Source organism: Anolis sagrei, chromosome 6 (genome assembly GCF_037176765.1).
Source record: "Anolis sagrei isolate rAnoSag1 chromosome 6, rAnoSag1.mat, whole genome shotgun sequence".
NCBI classification, from domain to species: Eukaryota; Metazoa; Chordata; class Lepidosauria; order Squamata; family Dactyloidae; genus Anolis; species Anolis sagrei.
The window spans coordinates 24,174,969-24,198,609 of NC_090026.1; the positions used below are offsets into that span (position 1 = coordinate 24,174,969).

The 23,641-nt window shown below is 40.3% G+C and overlaps 1 protein-coding gene across 1 annotated transcript; it reads left to right on the forward strand.

The window, feature by feature from the left end:
- The first annotated feature begins 296 nt into the window (after positions 1-296).
- LOC132778000 (serine protease 27-like) lies at positions 297-22,504 on the forward strand. The gene is made up of 6 exons (XM_060780587.2): positions 297-655; positions 16,137-16,163; positions 17,116-17,281; positions 18,982-19,253; positions 19,418-19,587; positions 21,859-22,504. Exons 1-6 carry the CDS (start codon positions 571-573, stop codon positions 22,168-22,170), a joined length of 1,032 nt encoding a protein of 343 aa, XP_060636570.2. The 5' UTR covers positions 297-570; the 3' UTR covers positions 22,171-22,504.
- Positions 22,505-23,641: the final 1,137 nt, after the last annotated feature.

Here is a 23,641-nt window from a genome sequence, read left to right on the forward strand (position 1 = left end):
TTCTGATATATGGTGAAGCACAATTCACGTTTCTGGCATCATTGTCATCATCATCATCCTTCTATACCTTTGTTGGGAACACTGTAGCGCTGCCAAGTTTAAGGTACTATGATTTTATTGTGTCACTGCTCATGAGGAATTGTTTCCAGGAGCTCAAATTTCAGCCTAATTTATTTGGAGTGTCACCACTCCCAAAATGCAAGACAAAAGAAGGAGGCTGCTATGGAGCTTAGGGTGGATAAGGGTGAAGGATGGCTGGGCATGAAAGATTCAGGTGTGGTCTCTTGCTTGCATGTACATCTTCCTAGCAACACAGACAATTGGCCACAGCAAGATGGGTGCTAGAAAGAAAAAGTTACATGCTGAAGAGATCTGCTGAACTTGTTGGTCAACATTCTAGACCAGCACCCAACCCACCCTCCACAAACAGCTATATAAGTAAGACGATTCCTATCCGTGATCATTAGTTATCTGTCAACAGCTTTCAATCACGGTCGTGTCCCATTTCTGGAAAACTATAAAGTCTTCCTCTTTGGTAAATTGTTTCTCCTGGTACAAGCAGAAACCATCATGTTGGAGTGGCAAATAGTCAAACAACAAGGTCTGGTGGCCACCAGGAAAGCCCGCCTGCTCATGCTTCTCTTGGCATTGATGGGTAAGAAAATCAGCTGTTTTAGTTTATTTTTTCTTAATACTAAATCTGTCATGGTAAATAAAAAAAAAGTCAGCAAGTTTTCGGAATTGTACGTAGACTGAGATGAACAATATTCCTGATAGTTCAAGCACAGAAAAGGTATGATGTGTGGTAAGGTTTATTGGTTAAGAATTTACAAGTCTATGTTCAGTTCCAGGTAATCTAAACAAAAATCTATTTCAGTCCATGCCTTAGTTTATTTAATCCCTAGTCCAAGGCTAGGACTGTCTTTAATCTGTTATTCTTTAAGCTCCTTTCAATAGATTTCTTTCTAGCGTTTCCTTCTCATTCATCAGTCTTATATTTACAGAAGAAGGAAAATATGCATTTGGCTAGGTCATTTTATAAACATTACATTTTGCAGAACACATATGTTATCAGTATATTTGGCATGCATCTGATTCTGATTCCCAGACCTGATTGTAGGCAGATGTTGTGCAGTCCATGGCCATCTATGGAGAAGTAGGACATAAAACTGAATTTTGCTAACACTTCCCTCAAATTTGGAAATAACCTTTGTCCTGCATCCAACAAAAGTGGAAAAGCTGTTTTTTAAGAACCACTGATGGAAATGCATCAAGATGCATGTCTCTTGGTATATTGTATTATACCTTTAAACTGTTTGATCTCTCCTTAGAGTAACTGGTGTTGATTTGCAATACAGGAAAAGCCAAGTGTTTGGTAGCTTTAACATAGTGAAGTACGAAAAAATAATTTCTTGTCTAGCAAAATAGTCAATGGAAGTTTGAAATGTTTTATCAATTCTATGTTAAGCTTGCTGCTATTATTATGTATTTTACACTTTCATCAGATCTATTGCATCATTTCTTCTTCTTCTTTTTATCTCACTGATCTTTCCAAGATCTTCACCACTCAGAGCCTTTGACTGAGGTTGTCCACTGATTATATAATATTAAGCTGTTTTGTTTCTTTGTGAGGTTAGATGTCCCACAAGACATTGGCAATGTCTAGAGATGGCTCCTCTTCCTTCTGCCTCATGAGAAAAGTATGTCTATGTGTGGAAGAAAATGAGTCTATGATGGAACTGGGAATGAATCTATACTACCCAGTTTAACTGCCTCAGTTCCCACCTTGAGAACCATGGGATTTGTACTTTGTTGAGAGATACTCTAAAATGTTTATTAGACATTGCTAATTCACCCCTCTGTAGTGTAGTGCCCAATGTAGTTTAATTTAAGTTTAAACTTCAAAGTGTCTTTTCTTGGGAATTCTAGCTCAAGGGAGGAGACTAGAGAGCTCTAGCAGTGAATTTTGAGAACATATTAAAACTTCAAGCCACATGCTTTGTTAAATTGGAACCATTGCAGTCATAGAACTATCAAATTGATAGAAGTGAACAGTGTGAAGACTGATGGTTGACCATGTTGAAGAGAAGCCAGGAAATTGTTGGGTTTTCTGCATGAAATGCTATGGCAGTGTGGGTTGCCCTAGAAATCAGAGGGAATCCTCAAACCCCTGATACGGCCCTCCAAGGTCATTTACCTGGCCCTTGCTCAGGGTCAACCTAAGTCTGAAATGACTTGAAAGCAAACAACAACAACAACAATCCTATCTCATCAGCCAAAAGCAGGCCCACACTTCCCATTGAAATACTAATAAGTTTATATTTGTTAAAATTGTTCTTCATTTTAATTACTGTATTGTTTTTAAGTAGTTTTTTTGCACTACAAATAAGATATGTACAGTGTGCATAGGAATTCATTCAAGTTTTTTTCAAATTATAATCCGGCCCTCCAACAGTTTGAGGGACTGTGACCTGGCTCTCTGTTTAAAAAGTTTGAGGACCCCTGCTGTAAATGCTGTGAACTCCACTATTATCAAACAACATTAGTCATATGTCCAACCTTTTCCTAGGTAAATAAAACTCTGGCTAAGTTCTGAAAACACCACATAGAAGTGGGGCACACATCCATAACTTATAAGACCTGTTATTTAACTCCTGTCAAGCAGCCTAAACAACTTCATTGTTCAAGAAGTATGCATGTATTGTAGTGTAAAAGCACCTGCCCTATTTCAGCTTGACTTGTTGAGCAAAACAATGGAATGTCATAATGGATGCTACAGAAGGAATTCACCAGAATTTAAAATGACAGCTCAGATTTCCCACATAATATGGCACGGAAAACAGAACTGGGGGGTGGGAGGCATAAAATATCTCTAGCAAATCATATGTATCTTTCATTTTGATCCAAAATGCAGTCTTTTCTGAAACTAGAAGTATCCAAATAACCTGCATGTGAAAAGTATAACATTCTGATGATATGAATGTGATTTTTTGCTAAATTTCTTCTCAAGAATAGGAACGAGTAATTCCAGGATTTTTTCCCCCTGCTGAAAGAAAGTTTTTCAAAATTATGAAGTTTTTCAAGGCTATTCAGATTTTTGGACTTATTCTGTACAGAATTCGCCCATGGTTGTTTTACACAGGAAACTGCATTTTCTGTGTAGGAAATAATATGGATTCCTCAACAGAAAATGTTTTTCTCTGTATAGGAAAAAAAAGCTATAATTGTGACTTGTTCTGCACAAAATTCATACATGAGTGATTTACACCAAAAACAACATTTTCAATACAAGAAACAACTTTTTTGAATGGAAAATGATGCTTCAATACAAATATGTCAATTTCTGCACAGATAATGTTGTTTTCCACCATGTGCAAAATCAACCATATGCAATTGTTTACTATTGAGTTAAACAACATCTTATGTGAAGGAATTAACATTTCGGCAATTAGATGTTATTTTCCATGAAGAAAATTATGTTTATTGTGTAAACAACAACAATAATAGATTTACAAACATAGCAACTACATGTGAATTTTATGCAGAACAGTTCCCAAACTTAAAAGGCAGTCAGCAGAGTTTTTCAACACTTAAAATGTATTTGCTTTTGTAATTATTTTTGGATATGAGTTCTTTATTTATTTTACCATTTGTTTGCATTATGTTTTGCCTCTTTCACATAAAGTTGACCAACCATAAAAGCCAATATAAATTAAATTACAAAATAAAAGAATTAATTAAAACATCTAACTACCTAAATACCTAAAGATAGAATGACAATTGAAACTAATTCACATAGGGTAGAGAAATTGCAACTCAGACTGAATAAAAATAGAATGACAATTGAAACATATTCACACGGGGTATGGAATCTGCAATTCAAAAGTGGCATTTAAAATTAATGCAATTTCACAGAATTGTTAGAGATGGTCTGGGTATTAAATCAGATTACTGGAAAGTTGAGCAGTAGGTCTGAAATTTACTATTAATGTATTATTTTTAAAATCTAATGATTTTTTTTAAAGAGGGGGGAACTATACTAACCCAGTCCAAAGCCTGTTCTACAATATTAAATCCCCACTTCCAATATTTTAATTTCCTGACTGTTTTTAAATACCCTTCTACCTGTGTGAATGCCAACATGGGGTTCCCCCCTTTAACTTTACTTCTCATTCTAAAACATTTCCGTGAACATCCTTCACAAATTTCAACCAGCTGTGTCTTGAAACTGCATATTACCTCATCGCTACAAATTCTACCAGATGGTTCCAATTCCAAAATCACAACAGAGGTCGTTTGTCTTTCTGCCTGAGCGAAAAGCTGTGCCAAATATTTATTATTTTGGTTCTCCTCCAGTTTTGCCATTTCCCCTCCAGAATTCCCTTATAAGCAGACCCCCCATATTCCACCAATGGTCCTTTGTACCCGAGGATATCTTTCCACTATGGTTTCATTTGAATAACTCCCCCTCCACATATGCTTTTTCCCCCTTCCGCGGGTTGTTTTAAAATATCCTTGACTGTATGTTCGTTCATCATCCCTTCAAGTCTATATTCTCTTTACAAGCTCTTTCCTTACTTTACCTCAGCTTGGCAAATGTTCTCGGCAGACATTTTTTAACACTCCTTCAGGACATATTTTCAGAAACATTGCTTGTTTCTTCTCCTCGCAGACATTAAATCACCCTGCCTTCATGTCTTATTACAGTGGGTTTTGGTTTTTTTTCCCTAATTGCCTCCAAGTTATTTTTCTTGCCTCACCCTTTGATCTCTACTGATTACTTCCATGTGGTTTTGTAAAGGTTCCAGTTCTCTTGACTAGCTTTATTTGCTTTCAGCTCACTTATATCTTCATCGTGGTTGGTTGTTCTGGTAAGAACTTAGCATTTAAGCTTATAAACAAAGGGCTGGCAGATTTCCTACATGAGGGAATCACATCAACCCCAACCTACCTAAATTTGTATTGCTGCGTCTAGACTTTAAATTGCTGCTACAATCTGGTTGCAACTGGTGCTTCTATGGTGCACAGTGGTTCTCAACCTGTGGGTCCCCAGGTGTTTTTGCCTCCAACTCCCAGAAATCCCAGCCAGTTTACCAGCTGTTAGGATTTTTGGGAGTTGGAGGCTAAAACATCTAGGGATCTACAGGTTGAGAACCACTGTGCTAGAGGATGCTTCATATATCATAGAGCCATATATGGTTGCCAGATTGAAAATTGGAAAATGTTTCCTTGCATTCAATGATTGTGTAGAAGATGGAATTTCAATGGATGCTCCTTGTTACCTAACCAAGCAACAGCTTCTGAAATTCCCTCTTCAATTCAATCTTTTGTGGATTTGATGAATATGGTCTCCTTGAAGGAATCTCTAGATCCTCCAGTGGATACTGACCCTAGACGTGTACTGGAAGACCCAGAGCCCTTCCACACAATCATATAAACTGGATTATTAAAGCAGAATAATCCACAATATCTGCTTTGAACTGATCTACCAAAGTCGACACTGCCATATATCCCAATTCAAAGCAGATAATGTGGGATTTTATTCAGCTGTGTGGAAGGGGCTCTAGAAATTCCTAGAGAGGTGTTCTATCAGGTTAAAAGGGTGTTTTTCTAGTCACAGTTTTTCCACTTTAATGGGGACCCTAACTCACCAAATGTGAAGGGCTACTGTACACCTCTCTCTCTCTCTCTCTCTCTCACACACACACACACAAGAAAAGAAAATGGGTCACATAGACAAATGTAGGATAGGTATTGCTAAAACATAAATTGGAGTGTGTGGTGAAAGCTGCGTGTGCTGCTTATTCCAGATTTAGATCTTTCCATATTTGCACCAAAGCAGAGAAATGCATGAAAAGGGAGAAATTACAACTCTTCTAATTCACCCATTACACATTGATGTTCTGTTTCTTTTTAAGAAGCATTCAAAATCATAGTTTCCCACCTGTCACATGCTGTTGGAAGTGGCACAATATATTTTCCTATCTCATGTACCTGTGTGGATTGACTACTGAGCTCAAGAATCACTGCCAATCATAGAATCATAGAATCAAAGAGTTGGAAGAGACCTCATGGGCCATCCAGTCCAACCCCCTGCCAAGAAGCAGGAATATTGCATTCAAATCACCCCTGACAGATGGCCATCCAGCCTCTGTTTAAAAGCTTCCAAAGAAGGAGCCTCCACCACACTCCGGGGCAGAGAGTTCCACTGCTGAACGGCTCTCACAGTCAGGAAGTTCTTCCTCGTGTTCAGATGGAATCTACTCTCTTGTAGTTTGAAGCCATTGTTCCATTGTGTCCTAGTGTCCAGGGAAGCAGAAAACAAGCTTGCTCCCTCCTCCCTGTGGCTTCCTCTCACATATTTATACATGGCTATCATATCCCCTCTCAGCCTTCTCTTCTTCAGGCTAAACATGCCCAGTTCCTTAAGCTGCTCCTCATAGGGCTTGTTCTCCAGACCCTTTATCATTTTAGTCGCTCTCCTCTGGACACATTCCCTCCTCTACTGCTCATGCTGTTGCATAAGGCAATTTATTCAGGATACTTTATGCTGCATTATGTCTGCTACAGTCACTTGCAATCCACTCACTCAAAAATCAAGGGAATGTTTGTTCCTTGGGATAATAATATACTTTGGGTTTAAGAAGTAGTTCTCACCAGTTGGAAATATATGTAAGCAGTTACAAGAATATGTGAATTGACAGGCTATTGATGCCATCTGAGAAGGATTTTGGGGTGCCAAATACAGCCAAGTGCAAACAGGTTGCCTCATCACATTTTGAAGTATGTAAAAAACACTGTTATACACCGTTAAGTTTATTTTGATTTATTGTTATTTACTGAAAGAAAGAACCCCAAAGGAGCATTTATTAATAGACCTCACCATGCCTTGCAAACAAGGCCATGCATTCTTTTACTGAGTCAATCTAACTGTACTAAGATACGCTTATTCTCTTCAACTTCCCCCAACATTATTGCCTATCCCAGTGGTTCTCAACCTGTGGGTCCCCAGATGTTTTGGCCTTCAATTCCCAGAAATCCTAACAGTTGATAAACTGGCTGGGATTTCTGGGAGTTGTAGGCAAAAACACCTAGGGACCCACAGGTTGAGAACCACTGGCCTATCCCAATGACAATAATATTTTACTGATATGTCCAAAACTGAGAGATTTTGGTTGATATCCATTGGAATATGAACACTGTAAACATTCAAATTGGAAATGCCATTGTATCAATAATAGATGTATAATTTATTTCCTTCCAGGTCTTGGTCTTTTTCTTACTACTTGAACACAGTTTCCATTTTGGTTGATGACAAAGTCAATCAAGATATACTCATCACCATCTAGGAGGGAAAGGGGGGCATACAACAATTTTAGATGTGAGTAATACACATTGCCATCTAGACAGTGACTGTTTCCCATCAGGCAATTAAATCTGTGATGTAATATTATCTAAAGCTTCACCATGACATACAAGTGAAATTAAACCTATGAATTCTAGAAATAAGATGCACCCTTCCCTGCACCTAAGTTTAACTTTCACAGATCTCCAGAGAAAGAGCAGAACATGCAAAATAATATGTCAGGCAGCTTGTGTCAACAATATCTTGACAAGACAAATTCCTCAAAAAAAAAAAAGCCCACCATAAAACCCCAAAATAAAACCAGAGAAGGCTATTTGCCATGGAAAATTAATGAGGAAAGTTAATGAGGAACCCTGTGTGTGTTTATACACACCTTCAAGCCACCTGCCAACTTCCCATACATTCCATAAGGGTTTTCTTAGACAAGGAATACTCAGAAATGGTTTTTCCAGTTTCTTCCCCTGAAATATTGCCTACAGCATCTGGTATGATCTAGTGGCAGTTTGTAGTTCTGTACAGAGCAGCTTCACATACGAGGGTTGAATGAAAAGTAATGCCTCTGCCTTCGTTACTTGGGTTTGGATGGGAATATTTTAATCAAACGCAGAAATAATCCTTAGAACATGCTCTTTAACTACCACTATTCACTTTTCCACATAATCATCAGACAATTGGATACATTTCTGTCAATGATGAACAAGTTTTCTGAAGCCATCACGGAAGAAATTGACACTCTGTTTCCGCCACCAGCATCTCACAGTTCTCTCATCCTGGGTACCCATTGTGCACAGATCTTCTGATAGCCAATCAAAGCAATAATGTGACCTATACGTTCTTGTGAAATGCTGATTATGCTTGAAATTTCTCTCTAGGTGATATGACAATCATCCTGAATCAATCTGTCAACCTTTTGCTTGTGAAACTCGTGGTTGCTGTCACAGGACATCCAACTCTTTGTTTGTCACGCAAGTCAGATGTTCCCACCTCAATATCTTTAAACTTACTCACCCACCGATGCACAGCACTCACATCAACACAATCACCATAAACAGCTTGCATTCTCTTATGAATCTCCTTTGGGGTGACACCTTCTACTGTCAAGAATTAAATGACTACATGTTGCTTAAGTTGTATTGAACGACCGTCTGCACAGGGTTCCATACTTTGTACTTTAACAACACAACTGTTCAATGCTAAGGCTTTTCGGCAAAATGGAACTGTAGAGGAGAGTCTACTGAACAAGCCAGTACCTGCCGCATACCAATACTGCCATCTGTTGAGGAGTTACGAAGGTGGAGGCATTACTTTTCAAACCTCGTAGGTTTCAGCTGTGTGTACTAATTTGTCAAATAGGAGCTGCACTTGATAAATTAGTACTCACAGCTGAAGCCTTTGTAAAGCTGCTCTTTATAGAATTAAAAATTGTACAGACAAATACAGGGGTTTTCAGACAGGCTATGGAACAATATCTCTTTTGAAATCGAGCATAGCAATCCATGTTTGGAAAACCTCCATGAAGAAATCCACAGAGAAGGAATTACAAACCAGATGTTAGGTAATATAGTGTTTGTCTAACAGCGCTCCAACCTGGTGTCCTGCAGATGTGTTGGACTACAATTCCAGCCATCCCCAGAGAGAATGTGAATAAGAACACCAAAGAAGAGGGAAGGAAAATAGAAACAACAAGAAAAAGGAAGAATTGAAAAACTAGTATTTAGTTTCTATTTATTTTTTCCTCAATACATATTACAATCCATTAGCAGCTGCAAGGTTAAGTAAAGGTAAAGATTTTCCCCTGACATTAAGTCCAGTCGTGTCCGACTCTGGCAGTTGGTGCTCATCTCCATTTCTAAGCAAAGAGCCAGCATTATCCATAGATACCTCCAAGGTCATGTGGCCAGCATGACTGCATGGAGCACTGTTACCTTCCCGCTGGAGCGGTACCTATTGATCAACTCATATTTGCATGTTTTCAACTGCTATGTTGGCAGAAGCTGGGGCTAACAGCAGGAACAATACAATATGAATGGGTTCCTTAGTAAACAAGTTAAACACCAATAATCCACTTATAAAGATAACATAATGAATAAGTCCAACAAATAGGTAAACTGTGAAACTTAGACTGTTCAATTCACAGTAGTCACAAAATTAAGCAATATGAAATAAGTTCTGTATAGTCTTTTAGTGATGTCGTTGTATGTTCATGAATCAGCCTCCCACGACCGGTTTCGGCCTTTGCTTTAGGCCTTCTTCGGGTGGTCTGTAATTTTACATACATAAATACATTTTACAATTGTATAGGTTGAACATAATGAAATAAAATGCATTTAGAAATACTTACAAAGTTCAGTCTTTTACATATGTTCTCATAAGAGATACTTAAGTTTTTTTGCAATGGGATCTAGGTAAAAGGAACAAATTGTGGCTATTAACATTTAAACGTTACATATATCAAAATAAATGTTTTACCAATATATTTCACCAAATAGGTGTATACTCACAAGATACTCTGCATCTAAGTTTGATTCTAATTGCGAGTATGAACAGGATCTGGTAGGCCTGTTTGATCAAGAAAAAATTTGTTTCTAAAATTGATTTGTAATTGGGGTGTTTTTTTGTTTCGATATTTCAAATATTTACAAAACTTTCCAAAAAAATGTTTTGTTATTTACGAAATTTCGTAAATATTTACAAAACATTTTGTAAGTGTGAATGTTGCAGTAATGGTCACCTTGATTACTAGCATTGAATGGCTTTCATTTCTCCCACCCTGGACATTCCATAGATAAACTAACTCCATTTGCCTAGTAGTTTCCAACAGACCTCTGAGGATGCCTGCCATAGATGTGGGCAAAATGTCAGGAGAGAATGCTTCTGGAACATGGTCATCCAATCGGCTCCGGCTCCTGCGCCCTCCTCCTCCTCCTCCTCCTCCCAGCTGTGTTGCAGGAAGTGCCAGGAGGAGGAGGAGGAGGGCGCAGGAGCCGGAGCCGATTGGATGGCGCGCGCGGCTCCGGCTCCTGCGCCCTCCTCCTCCTCCTCCTGGCACTTCCTGCAACACAGCTGGGAGGAGGAGGAGGAGGAGGAGGGCGCAGGAGCCGGAGCCGCGCGTGCCATCCAATCGGCTCCGGCTCCTGTGCCCTCCTCCTCCTCCTCCCAGCTGTGTTGCAGGAAGTGTCAGGAAGTGTTAAACCTTCCGGGTTTAAAAATGTGTTTTGAAATCGCGTCGGATGTGGTAAAAATAACGAATTAATAACGAAATAACGAATTAACGAACGAAACCGCACAGGCCTAGGATCTGGGGGTTTCCTCTATTTAAAGAGGAAAATGCACATCAGATGTAGAGGAGACAGCAGGAACTCATGCTGTTCCCTGTATTTGAACCTGCGACGTTTTGGTCAACAAGTTCAGCAATTCAGTGGTTTAACCCACTGCGCCCCCAGGGGCTCGGCAGCTGCAAATCCCTTATAATAAAATGGGGGGAAACCACTAGCATATCTATGTGAATAAGTGAAAACTTTATTAAATTATTCTCAGAGTTACATGAACACTGCACAGAACATAGTATAATAATTCGCTTATCCAACATAAATGGGCCGGCAGAACGTTGGATAAGTGAAAATGTTGGATAATAAGGAGGGATGAAACAAAAGCCTATTAAACGTCAAATTATATTATGTTCTTACAAATGAAGCACCAAAACATCATGTTTTACCACAAATCAACAGAAAAAGCAGTTCAGTACATGGTAACATTATGTAGTATTTACTGTATTTATGAATTTAGCACCAAAACATCAGAATGTATTAAAACAGCTGTGGATTTGGGTGGGAGGCACACTGTGTTTGGATAATACAGAACGTTGGATGAGCGAAGGTTGGATAAGCAAGACTACTGTACAGATTACTCTCCTCATAAAATACATTACTATCTCTCATATTCTCCCCAAATTTTCCCACGTTAAATATACTAATGCATTCAAAAAGGAATGTAAGCATTCTTAAAATGTGCAGATGAAATACCCTCCTCCATTTTGTATGTGGAAGTATACTGGGCTGGCACAGGAATATTGCTACATTGGTGATTGGATGGTGTTCTCTACTGCATCCGTTTAGTTCATGGGTCTCAAACTTTGTTCCTCCAAATGTTTTAGATTTCAGCTTCCAGAATCCACCATCTTTGACTGGGTTGGTGGAGGTTTCTAGGAGTTGAAGTTCAAACATTTGAAGGATCGAAGATAGATTCAAGGGTGAAAGACAAACTGTGGTATATGCATCCCTGACTTTCAAAAAAGGGGAGTAGCTAAGAAGTGGCAGAGGGATTGAAATATTACATACCATTATATAGTCATATGAAAGAAAATAGAAATATCTATGAAATTGAAATATCTGAGCCTTGTTCATTTTCCCTTGTTTTCACTGGTTGTCTGCATGCTGCATTAGCAGCACATATTCCACTACTGAATTGTATAGTTGTGCATTGTACTGGAGACACCTTTCCAAAAGAGTTGGCATTCTGTGTTTGACACATAACTATGCCAGGACATGGGCAAAAGATCTACACAGCATTAGAGTGTTGTGGGAGGAAGAATTAAGGCAGTAGTAATAATGCTGATCTAAATATCATGTTGGCAAGACTTGAGGTAAGTACATGGGGAATGTGCATGCAGCTTATGATCTGGACTGCAGTCTAGAAAAGCTGAAACCAAATAAAACCTGCTAGTCTTTCTGGTGCCACAAGGATCTTGCTTTGACAATATAATTTTGCCTCACAAAGCCTAATCAACCTGTGAAATTCACTGTCCAACCTTGCTGGGAAGACCAGTTGACTTAATGGCTTTTCAAAAATAGTTTAGGATGAATGACCTTTTGAATGTTTGACTTCAGTACAAATCTATGGATTCCTTTTTCTTTGTGAGAAGATCGACAATGATGGACACAATGCCTGGCTGTTGTATCCTTTGAAATTATCCTTTCAATATACCTTTTAGATTTTTTGAAAGGTCAATTGATGCTATGGTTGACATACTCACAGCTGATCCATAGTTGTAGAAAGGAATTCCTGAAGACAGGAATCATAGTTCTAAACAAAGCATATGGCTACTAGAGGTCCAATTCTTCACTAATGGTGCATGTACACTGTAGAATAAATGCGGTTTGACACCTCTTTATCTGCCATGGTTCAGTGCTGTGGAATTGCACTGGGAATAGCAGCGCTCAAAGATTTCCTGGCCAAATTTGGTCATGCGTGTTTAGCACAAAGAATAGCAATGTTTATGTTGGCAATAGCATTTGTTGTGCAAAAAAGAATATTCTGTGCAGAAAATTCTGTCCCTTGTATAAAAATCACTGTTTTTATACAAGTGACAGAATTTTGTGAATTTTGTGCAGAATAATCCTTCATTCATTTGGTGTTCTTCCAGACAGCCCTATATCCCAGACTTTCAAGGCACATTAACTGAGTGTGGACCCAGATAACTCAGTTCAAAGCAGATATTGTGGGGTTTTCTGCCTTGATAGTCTGGGATACAGGGCTGTGTGGAACGGCCCTATGAAATTTCTTGTCAGTCCAGGATTTTTCTCATCATTAGGTTAAACTCTAGCTGCCATGTTTAGTGACACTCTATCTTTGGTGGTAAGAGATAATGTCCGTCCCTTGTGATATGTTGTGTCAGCATGATGGCATCATTTTTTTTACTTATTTTTAATGCCCCATAAGAAATCTTTACTCAACAAGATCTCCAACAGATCTACAGTAGAAAAAAATCTGTTTGGACTATAAATCTCCAGCAAGTATTCCAGAGGATTCCAGAACTTCAACCTAAACTGATGAGGGATTTCTAGGAATTGTATAGTTCATATTTCCATATTTAGCAACAACATTTTCCAGTCCCTGCCTAAAGACATGGAGAACCAAGTAGGATAAATGCCACCCTGAATTTAGTCGGTTAAGAGGTCCTGTCACCTTCTGTTTTCAGAGGAACTCAAAGCCTAAAGGAGAATGTGTGGCTCTGAGAGTTTGTTGTTTTTCTTTTTAACTTTTTAAAATATTTGAACAAACAAGTGATATCATCTTAACATGTCTACACCAGAGAAATGCCAGCAAGGAAGTGTCATTAATACTGGTGAAAGAGGCGCCGTAATAGTTTCTTTAGTTGATTTTGATGATGTTATAATTGAGTTTCTGGGTGTTGTCAGGTAGGTGGGGAAAAGTAAATTATGGCTTTGCTAAATTAGTTTTTAAGAGCAAGATTGTCTTTGCAGCACCGGGCTTTGTCTGGAACTGAAATGTTAATGTCACAGTATTAGAAGGACACGCTGTTCTGATCAGGGTGAAGAAGGAGAGGTATTTGATCCAGACAGTGAGGAATTATGGCAAACACCAGGCTATTGTTTCCCTGCTGTGACTGGCGACAGAAAGGCAGTGGATTTATGTGGGATGTTTGGAAGAAGAGATAGGTATGGCTTGAGTATAGCTTAGCTGCTCCTTCTCAGACAACCATATACAATATAACCATTCTGATTCTTTGACCTTAATATTTTAATTGTTATCTCTACTCTCAATTAAAAGCAAAGCAAGAGACACAACAGAGATGACAGTTTTAATTAAGAATGGAAACGGGGTTCATCAAATCATCTGTCCCAAAAGCACACAGCTCTGAACTTCAGATGACTAAGCTTCTTATATTGCATCAAGTTGAATTTCTTTTTGTTGATGTTTGCATGGCTCACATTTCTATCAAATTAATTTTAAAATAGAAAATGGCAATCTGTTTCAAATTTGAACCATCTGGAATGGCCATATGTATTGGCTGCTCCTTTATTTGGAGTGACAAAATGTCTGGAATAATGAATATTGAGAGAATGTTTGTTTAGAACATTTAACTTCTGACCTTATCAGACAGGCAGGGGTAAAGCAGGGGACAGTGGGAGAAAGTGTGGAACAGTGGAGGAAACTGTTAAGCTCTGGCAGCCCCAGAAAATCCGGGCAAGACTAATTTCTGATCTCGCAGTCAACTGTGCTGGGGATGCTTTTAACTAATACTGGCTGCTTATATTTAAGGTGTTCCCTGCTAAAGTTTTAATAATGCTGTATTTATTTGGTTTCACCTGGTTTTTAATTACACAGGTGCTAGTCCATGCAGTATGTAGTATTTTAAGCATGCATCTCATAATTGATATATGTAGCATTTTAATTTATAGGATTTTAATGGTGTATTTTATATTGTATTTAATAATCTGATTTTCATGTATTTATTTGTTTGCCTTATATGTGAAAGACCTGTGGTCTAAGCACCGAATAAACTCGTTAAGCTGCTTCCTCCAGTAATCTTTCTTCCCATGGTTTTTTTTCATATCAGGAACTATTTGAAAAACTTCAAGATGTTTCTGGTGGGAGAGAATTGGCCGTCTGCAAGGACGTTGCCCAGGGGACGCCCAGGTGTTTGTTTTTTTTACCATTCTTGTGGGAGGCTTCTCTCATGTCCCCACATAGAGAGCTGGAGCTGACAGAGGAAGCTCATCTGTGCTCTCCCCGGAGTTGAACTGGCTACCTTCAGGTCAGCAACCCAACCTTCAAAGTAACAAATAATAATAATAATAATAATAATAATAATAATAATAATCTTTATTTATACCCCACCACCATCTCCCCAACGGGGACTCGGGGCGGCTCACATGAGGTCAAGCCCAACAACACATTACAATAAAATAAAATAAAACCAAGACATAAAACAACAACACAATAAAATACATAAAACATAAGAATACAGTAAACAATATACAATATAGTAAAAGTCCTTCACAATCCCAGTGAAAATAAGCAGGCCACATGTACAGGATAAAATACTAAAAGCTCAGGGTGAGATAGGAATGGAGCAACTTATTTGTAAGGGAGAGCACATAAAAATGGGGGTGTAGAAACAGGCCTTCATACAAGCGTGGGAAGTGTACTGTAGGAATAAACATCGAGGGGGAGCAGCAATATCTAGTTGTGCGGTTACTCTCCGAAGGCGCAGTGAAAGAGCCAGGTTTTAAGGTCCTTCTTAAAGGTTTCTAAGGAGGGGGCTTGCCGGGCAATGAGTTCCAAAGTTGGGGGGCCACAGTGGAGAAGACTCTCTCCCTTGTTCCCACAAGGCGAGCCTGGGATAGCGGCAGGGGCGAAAGGAGAGCCCCTCCGAAGATCGAAGAGATCGGGCCGGTTCATGGAAGGAGATACGGTCATGAAAGTCCTGCCGGCACAAGGCTTTAACCCATTGCCCCACTACAGGCTCCCATGGTGTTTCTCCATCTTTCCCCACTTTCTCTTTGCCTTTTTCTATGAAGAGTTGGGTGGGCTCTTTTTCTCTCCTCTGCCCTACCAGAGTGCCATGGAGTCCCGACAGAAGTAGCACTGCATCATGTGATGGGCTTCGTGGAATTCCCTTCTGGCAGTGGAGAGAAGCGGGGAGAAGTCTGGTGAAATTCATTGGGTTTCTGGGTGTTGTTATTATCTACCATCAAGTTGACTTCAACTTATAGTGTGCCATAATGAGATTCTCAAAAGTTCCTGTTATTTACAACCTTGCCCAAGTCTTGCAGATATAGGTTAATGGATTTCCCTCACTGACTCAATCCATTTGTAATGTGGTATTCTTTTTTTGTTTTTTTTGCCACTGCCTTCAATATCACTGAGCATAGTTGTATTTTCAAGTGAGCTTTCACAATATGCCCAAAGTACGACAGCCTCAGTTTTATCACAAGCATCTCCTTTTCTTTATTTTGTGTTGCAGGAATACAGGAGATCCAGGCAAACAGAGGTGAGTGTACTTTTCCCAGAAAGCAAAACCATCTCTCTAGTAGGAATGAGAACAAATACCACTTCATCACATTAGTTAAATTCCACTGAGTCCTGCAGTTTAAATATGGTAACTCACTGTGTTCAGCACATTAGTTTTCTTTCAAGCATAGGGTACAGCATTCTTTGCATATTTTAAGCCTGGAGGCCAGCATTCTTTTCCAACATTTCTGGAGGTAGTGTTGAAGTGGATTATTTGAAATGATCCAGATGTTTTGCCAAATCTGTAATGTGATGGCAGTCTTTGCTCTCAGGTTCCTTCCTTTGGCTGAATGTAGTGTTTGGACAGACCGAGCATGCTCACAACTTCTCAGATCTCATCAGGAATCTCACTTTTTTTTTCAAAGACAGGGGGTTTTTTTCCAACAATGAGCGGGGAGAGGGATGATGGGTGGGGCCAAATCTCTAGAGTGTGAAAGCAACTGCAGTGAAAGAATCTGGAAAGAAAACTGAGAAATGTAACAGTGTGATGAAGGTAGGGAAAACATCTGTTTCATTACAAAATGAAGTAAGACTGAGCTCTTCTCTGCCAGACACTTTCCTGCCTCAATGTGATCAAATCCCTAGTCACATTAGAGATCTCTCCTCTTTCTTTACTTCTCCTCTCATGCAGTTTTTGCGCTAGTTCAATGCATTGTTCTGTGTCAAAGGGTGAATCCTCTTTCTACCCCAAATCCAGGGTATTTGTCTGAGAACGTAAGGCTCTGTCTTCATTTCTACCCAGGAATTTTTACTCCTGACAGATGGCCATCCAGCCTCTGTTTAAAAATCTCCAGGGAAAGAGAGTCCACTTTAAGGCAGTATATTCTACTGTTGAAAATTAGGAAGTTTTTTCTAATATTCAGGTGGGCTTCAATGTGTCGCATCCTGCTCCTCATAAATCAGTCTGAATGAACTTCAGCTTATTGTTACAGCCTGTGGTCAGCCCCCTGTCAGCCTGAACCGGATTGTGAAGGGAAAGGATGCTGTGCCAGGCGAGTTTCCCTGGCAGATCAGTTTGCAGCTCAACCAAAGACATGTCTGTGGAGGCTCTCTCATTTCAGAAGACTGGGTGATAACTGCAGCCCACTGTTTTTATCAGTGAGTATAGAAGTTGGAATGGGAACTCTGGGCTGCTATACTATTATTCAGGTATCACTATCTTCCTCACCTTATCATCTGGTTGGACATCTTGGGGAAATAATATCTTTGGTGCCTACCATTCATCAGCTCTATATTTGCCTTGTTTTAAAAACATAACAAGAAATAAATACATATGATTCCCCTTTCATAAAACTAGTGTCTGATTTGCAACTACAACTTATTGCAGTAGTTCTCAACCAGTGGGTCCCCGAATGTTTTGGCCTACAACTCCCAGAAATCCCAGTCAGCTTACAAGCTGTTAGGATTTCTGGGAGCTGAAGGCCAAAACATCTGGGGACCCACAGCTTGAGAACCACTGACTTATCTAGTCAGAAACATCTAGTAATTGGCATGAGTCGATCTGGTCACAATCGCTGTGAGTATTCATTTATTCCTTAGTTGTCACCACCCCTTGGCAATACTCCCAGGGCGGCTTACAAACATTAACAAATTAACCATGCACAAAAATATACTGTCCTTTCTCCAGGTATACACACAGTCCATTAGACTCTGCACAGATATTCATCTGTGCTCACCTATTTATTGACCAGGAACGGATCTTGCAAATGTTATCCTTAACTAGAAAATAATGACAGAAACAGACTTGAAGCAACATTTGCAAATTATCAAATGAAGACAGACTTCAAAAGTGAAGTATCAAAAGTGAAGAGAGACTGTAGGCTTTACCTGAATGAGGTGGAGGTCAAAATGGTACTCCTTTCCCACACCATGTTTACATGCTAAGGCTTCCAAGTTTTTAGGATGCGACTACATTGTAGAAATAATGCAATTTGACACTACCTTAAATGCAGTTTGACACCATCTTAATGGACATAGCTCACTGTATGGAACCCTGGGCATTGTAGGCTAGTGAGGCACCAGCACTCTTTGACAGAAAAGGCTAAAGACCGTGTGAAATTACAATTCTCAGGATTCTATAACTATGGAACTGTGGCAGTTAAAGTGGTGTCAAATTGCATTACTTCTAAAGTGCAAATATACATGTAATAAGACTACCTCCACCAGGCCTGTAGCCAGGATTTCGTTTGGGGTGTGTGTGATTTTTTTTCAGGGGGGGTTTCAGGGGGGGGGCTGAGTTTCGGGGGGGGGGGGCTGAGTCTGAGTGAAAGAGGGTCTACCCTAGCAAACCTTTTGTATCATTACCCCAATACCCCCATGCATATGGGATATATTGAGTATGGTGATCAGATCATGATATGAATAAACATAACAGTTTAAGTGATGCACCAGTAAGGCCTTTTCGCAAACCACCATGAAGCCCCCCCCCCCCCCCCGGCTACATGCCTGACCTCCACTGTACCAAGGGTAGCAAACTGCCATAGGTAGCAAAAGGAAAGCAATTTCTCCTACAGTACTCCCTACCCTCAAATCTGTCCTGCAGCCTAAAACCTGCAGCCTCCTTATCTTGTCTGAAGATAAAGCCAACCTTGCACTGGGATAAACTAATAAATATTCATAATTTGATATAAAGCAACTGTCCATCTTTCTATATTGATTTCCTCCCATCTCTACCTAGGGGATTTCCTCCCCCAGGCAGTTTCCAAGACCAGTGTCCAACATAGATAGAGATTCAGATGCTTGAAGCTCATATGATATGGCTCCTCTTCCCTGCCCCACTCTTTCTGTCATGTTTTCAGATTCAGGGATCTCTCCCAGTACCAAGTCCTGCTGGGAGTCACTCAGTTGTCCAATCCTGGCCCAGAGGCATGTTGCCTTGGAGTGCAGCAGGTCATCGTCCACCCCATGTATGCTGGCCATACCACCAGTGGCGACATTGCTCTTGTGCAGCTTTCCAGGAAGGTTCAGTATTCCTACTTGATCCTCCCCATCTGTCTACCTGATGCCTCATTGAAATTCCCTCCAGGCAAAGTGTGTTGGGTCACTGGCTGGGGCAACTTGCGTCATTCAGGTATGCATGTAAGAAAAAGAGGAAAAATAACAGTGGTGGGGACAAATGCAAGGGAAAGGACCTATGTGTGAGGGGGAGGCATGACACACAGCAAGTGGAAGGGAGCCTCAGTGGTTGGATTCTAGAAAGAAGAGTTTCAGTTATGTGCAATGTTGTCATTGCAGTCAACCTTCCCTCCCCACAAACCCTCCAGAAGGTGAAGGTGCCCATCATAGACTCAAAGAGGTGTTCTGCGCTCTATCGCAAAAATATGGGTGATGGCCTGAACCCAAGGATAATCCAGGATGATATGATCTGTGCTGGCTACCCAGAGGGCAGGAGAGATGCCTGCAAGGTAAGAGTTCTTGTTATGCATAACATATCAATCTCTACTTAAATGGTTAGTTGAGAGACCTCCTTGATGAAGTTGGAACAAGGGTTGCCTCAGAAAACCAGCCACAAATATTGGTTAAAATAAAAAAGAAAATCTATCTGGACCAAGAATATCATCTGATGTCTCAATTCTACCTTTGAATATGCATGAAGCTTCTCCCCAATGTTGTACCAATTTCCACATATTCACTCCAACTTGCATTACTCCAGATCTGTGGCTTCCAAATCCCATTGGCCATGTTGGCCATGGATGCTGAGAATTTTAGTTCAGCATGTTGGAAAAGGCACCAAGTTGGGGAAGATTACTGTGATAGAGACACCCTCTTCTCTGGTTCATAAAAAGTTAATCCTTCAGCATTGGAAAAGGCATTGTAGGGTGCTTCCACACAGTACCTATAATTCAGGAGAGAACGGGTAAAAAGGGAGGTGACCAGACCAGATGACATTTGTGCTAAATGAGTACTCAATCGCAGCAATGGAGGGAAAACCCAATTCAAAAAGGTCCTCTTTTATTCTGGTTCTGGGTGAAAAAAGTGGATTTTCCCATGACCGTGTGGCCCTGCAGTCATGTAAAATTTGGGATCTCCCTCTTTATTCCACCTGTTCCAGTTTTAAAAAGCCAGAAACAACTGATCAACTGTTTGGGCTCCCACGGAGACACAGCTGATTTCTATCTGGTTTCAAGAGAAGAAGCGGAGAACCATTAGAAGTCTCTGAAAGTGTTTATTTTAAACTTTATAATATTAAATAAACAATTGAGGAAAGAGGGAAATCCAGTGGCATTAAAAAAATCCTGCCATTATGCACTGAATCTCTCCATATTTTTGTTAGGATATTTGCACTTGCACATATAAGAATCAGGGCATAATCAAGTGATTAAAAAAAAACTTCTGATAAATGTCCCACGTCTGCTCTCCATTTTATCCCAAGACACAGAAGGGCTGTGAGGACAGCAGAGGAAGAAAGCCCAGGACTGGCAGGTCTGTTTGGGGACCTGCTCTGAGGTCCCAGGTTTGTTTATCCTGCATTTTAATCCTGCATTTTGGCACTGTCTGGAAGTGCCTGTAATATGGTAACATGATTGCTGTGCTTGTTTTTTAAATCAAGTTGGGAGGTTTTCCAATAAATGAGTGTACAATGCTGCATTTCCATTTTATCTGAGTCTCACCTCTGTATTTTGGTCTACCACAATTTCTGAATATTCTTCAAGGGAGAATACATGAAGTGTACATTATAGTAGTCTAGCTGGGAGACAATTAAGGCATGAATTAGTATAAATTTTCCCCAACAAGCAATGCAGCTAGTTTACTAGCTAAAACTGAGCAAAGACACTGCTTACCACAATGGCCACATGGTCTTTGAGGAGCAATGCTGGGTCTAAGTCAACTCAAGGTGTGAACCAGGTTTTCTCAGAGTTTCAAACTCATGCCTCGACTACTGCAACGCTCTCTATGTGGGGCTGCCCTTGAAAACGGCCCGGAAGCTCCAGCTAGTCCAGCGCGCGGCAGCCATGTTGTTAACAGGAGCAGGGCGTAGGGAGCACACAACGCCCCTGCTGTCCCAGCTCCACTGGCTGCCGATTTGCTACCGGGCCCAATTTAAGGTGCTGGTACTATCCTACAAAGCCCTAAACGGTTCCGGCCCAAAATACCTTGCAGACCGCATCTTGGCCTACGAGCCCACGAGGACCTTGAGATCATCCGGGGAGGCCCTTCTCTCGATCCCGTCTGCCTCACAGGCACGCCTGGCGGGGACGAGAGAGCGGGCCTTCTCGGTGGTGGCCCCCCGGCTGTGGAACGCCCTCCCTGCTGAAGTTAGACAGGCGCCCTCCCTTATGGCCTTTCGTAAGAGCCTGAAAACATGGCTCTTCGAGTTGGCCTTTAACTGAGTGCTATATCTTGGCAATGATGACCGGAATGGACCACGACTATGAGACTGACTATGACCCATGATATGACGAAGCGGATTTTTAGTATAAGTATATGTCAAGTAGTAGTAGCATGTTATGTATTGTTCTGATTACTGTAAATTGTCTTTTCTATGTTGTTGTTCACCGCCACGAGTCGCCCCCTGGGCTGAGAGTGGCGGTAAATAAGTGCAAGTAATAAATAATAATAATAATAATGAAGTGGACATTATAATCCCAATCCCAGGCCAGTTGTATTGGCCATTTATAAGGTCAATTAACACATGTCTTTTCCCATCACACATTGTTTGCCTTCTTGGTTTGCAGGGTGATTCTGGAGGTCCCATGGTATGTCTGATTGGCCAGTCATGGGTCTTGGCTGGCATCGTCAGCTGGGGTGAAGGATGCGCTATCAAGAACCGTCCTGGAGTATACAGCCGGCTTACATACTATGAGAACTGGATCCACAGCTATATCCCAGAACTTCAATTTGTCAAAGAACCAAGTGACCCCACACCACGTGACTGGCAAAAAGAAAACAGAGCCCAAAAGCATCCTGGAGTCCACTTGCCGGGCTACGCCTCTCCGCTCACTGTCAGTCTTTTGATATTCTCAATTTGTCTATTGATTCTCATGTAACCAAGGCACAACGGGGAAACCTTTTTTGTAACAACCATAATGTGGAAGAGAAAGGCATCACAAGCCTTCTTTGACACCAGCTGTACGAAACACCCTGGTTTTCATCATCTCCTCTTCTGGGGCAAAAGGATCCTTATATTTATTGTTGGAAAATATAAACCAAATAGTTTTTTTCCTGTTGTAAGAGAGACATTTCAAGAACTGGCATGGAAGACAAGCCAACTCATTACAACATACATTCTGCAAATGTAGAAAATGATTTGAAATGGGAGAGAAATGAGGGGATGGAATGCCGACCATTTTTTTTTACCAGTTCAGAATGTACACTGATACTGTGCAGTATATGTTACACAAGTGTAAGGTTTTCAAACATGATTCCACTGAATATATCTGAATCATAGAGTTGGAAGATATCTTGTGGGCCATCCAGTCCAATCCCCTGTCGAGAAGCAGGAAAATCACATTCGAAGCATCTCCCCCCCCCCCAACAGATGGCCATCCATCCTCTGTTTAAAATGTTTGATTAATTTTAAGTGAGAGATTTCAAAAATGAGCAAAATATTTTTATATGTATATATCTGAAGGAATGGGGGAAAGCCCAAAAAGCCATAGTATCAGCAACTTGCAGAGAATTTAGAAAAGTCACAAATGTCCAGGTATCCTCTTAAATGTGGGTTCATAAAAGGCATGGTTTTTCTTAAACTGGAGCTCTTAAAAGCTTGCATTTACAGTTTCTTTTAATTAAAACATTTTCTTTTCTCTTTCCTTAATATTTTATTTAGGAAACAAATAGGCAGCTACGAAAGAGCATCTACATGGTTGTGGTTCTTGTCACTGTGCTGATTTCCTCATATCCTTTAATCATCCTGCTTTGTCAGGGACAAATCCATTTAATTCACTGTTATCTTACTTTAGACATGCCCAGCTTCTTTCTCTTCCTCCCACTCTCCCCTTTATCCTCAGCTTACTTCAGTGGCTGTACACTGAGCTCAAAGTGTAAAAAGTAGCTTGCATTCAGCTAAGAACCTTATCACATTGAGATATATTCCGTTCTTGAGACTCTGAACGTGATTCCGAACGTGTTCTATAACATGACATTTGTCTCATTCCATCAGTAATGTGTTTGAATCTATCTGCAAAACACTGCAGAAAAGGAGTAATTGTATATGGGATTCTAATTGTGTATTTTGATTTAATACAGTTCTGAGGCACTGTTGTTATGTGTCGTCATAAAATCAGTGTGCATTTCATCAGCTAAAATCTCATGAGAATAGCAGTTTGAGACTTCCAGGCTGTGCAATATTAGAAAACCTTTACAAAGCATGTAGGGAGGCATTCAAATGGAATGGGATTAGCCAGCCTTCAGTGGTGTGATGAGTCAAAGTGCAGCATTTTCAAAATGAAAGAATCAGATGTGTTCTTCTTCATTAATAACTTATGATGTCATAACTACATATCAGGTATGTGTGCC

Coding starts and splice junctions, on each gene's coding strand:
- LOC132778000 (XM_060780587.2), top strand. CDS start 571: ATGTTGGAGTGGCAAATAGTCAAACAACAAGGTCTGGTGGCCACCAGG. Junction 19,254..19,417: donor GGGCAACTTGCGTCATTCAG/GTATGCATGTAA, acceptor TTGTCATTGCAG/TCAACCTTCCCTCCCCACAA. Junction 19,588..21,858: donor GCAGGAGAGATGCCTGCAAG/GTAAGAGTTCTT, acceptor CTTGGTTTGCAG/GGTGATTCTGGAGGTCCCAT.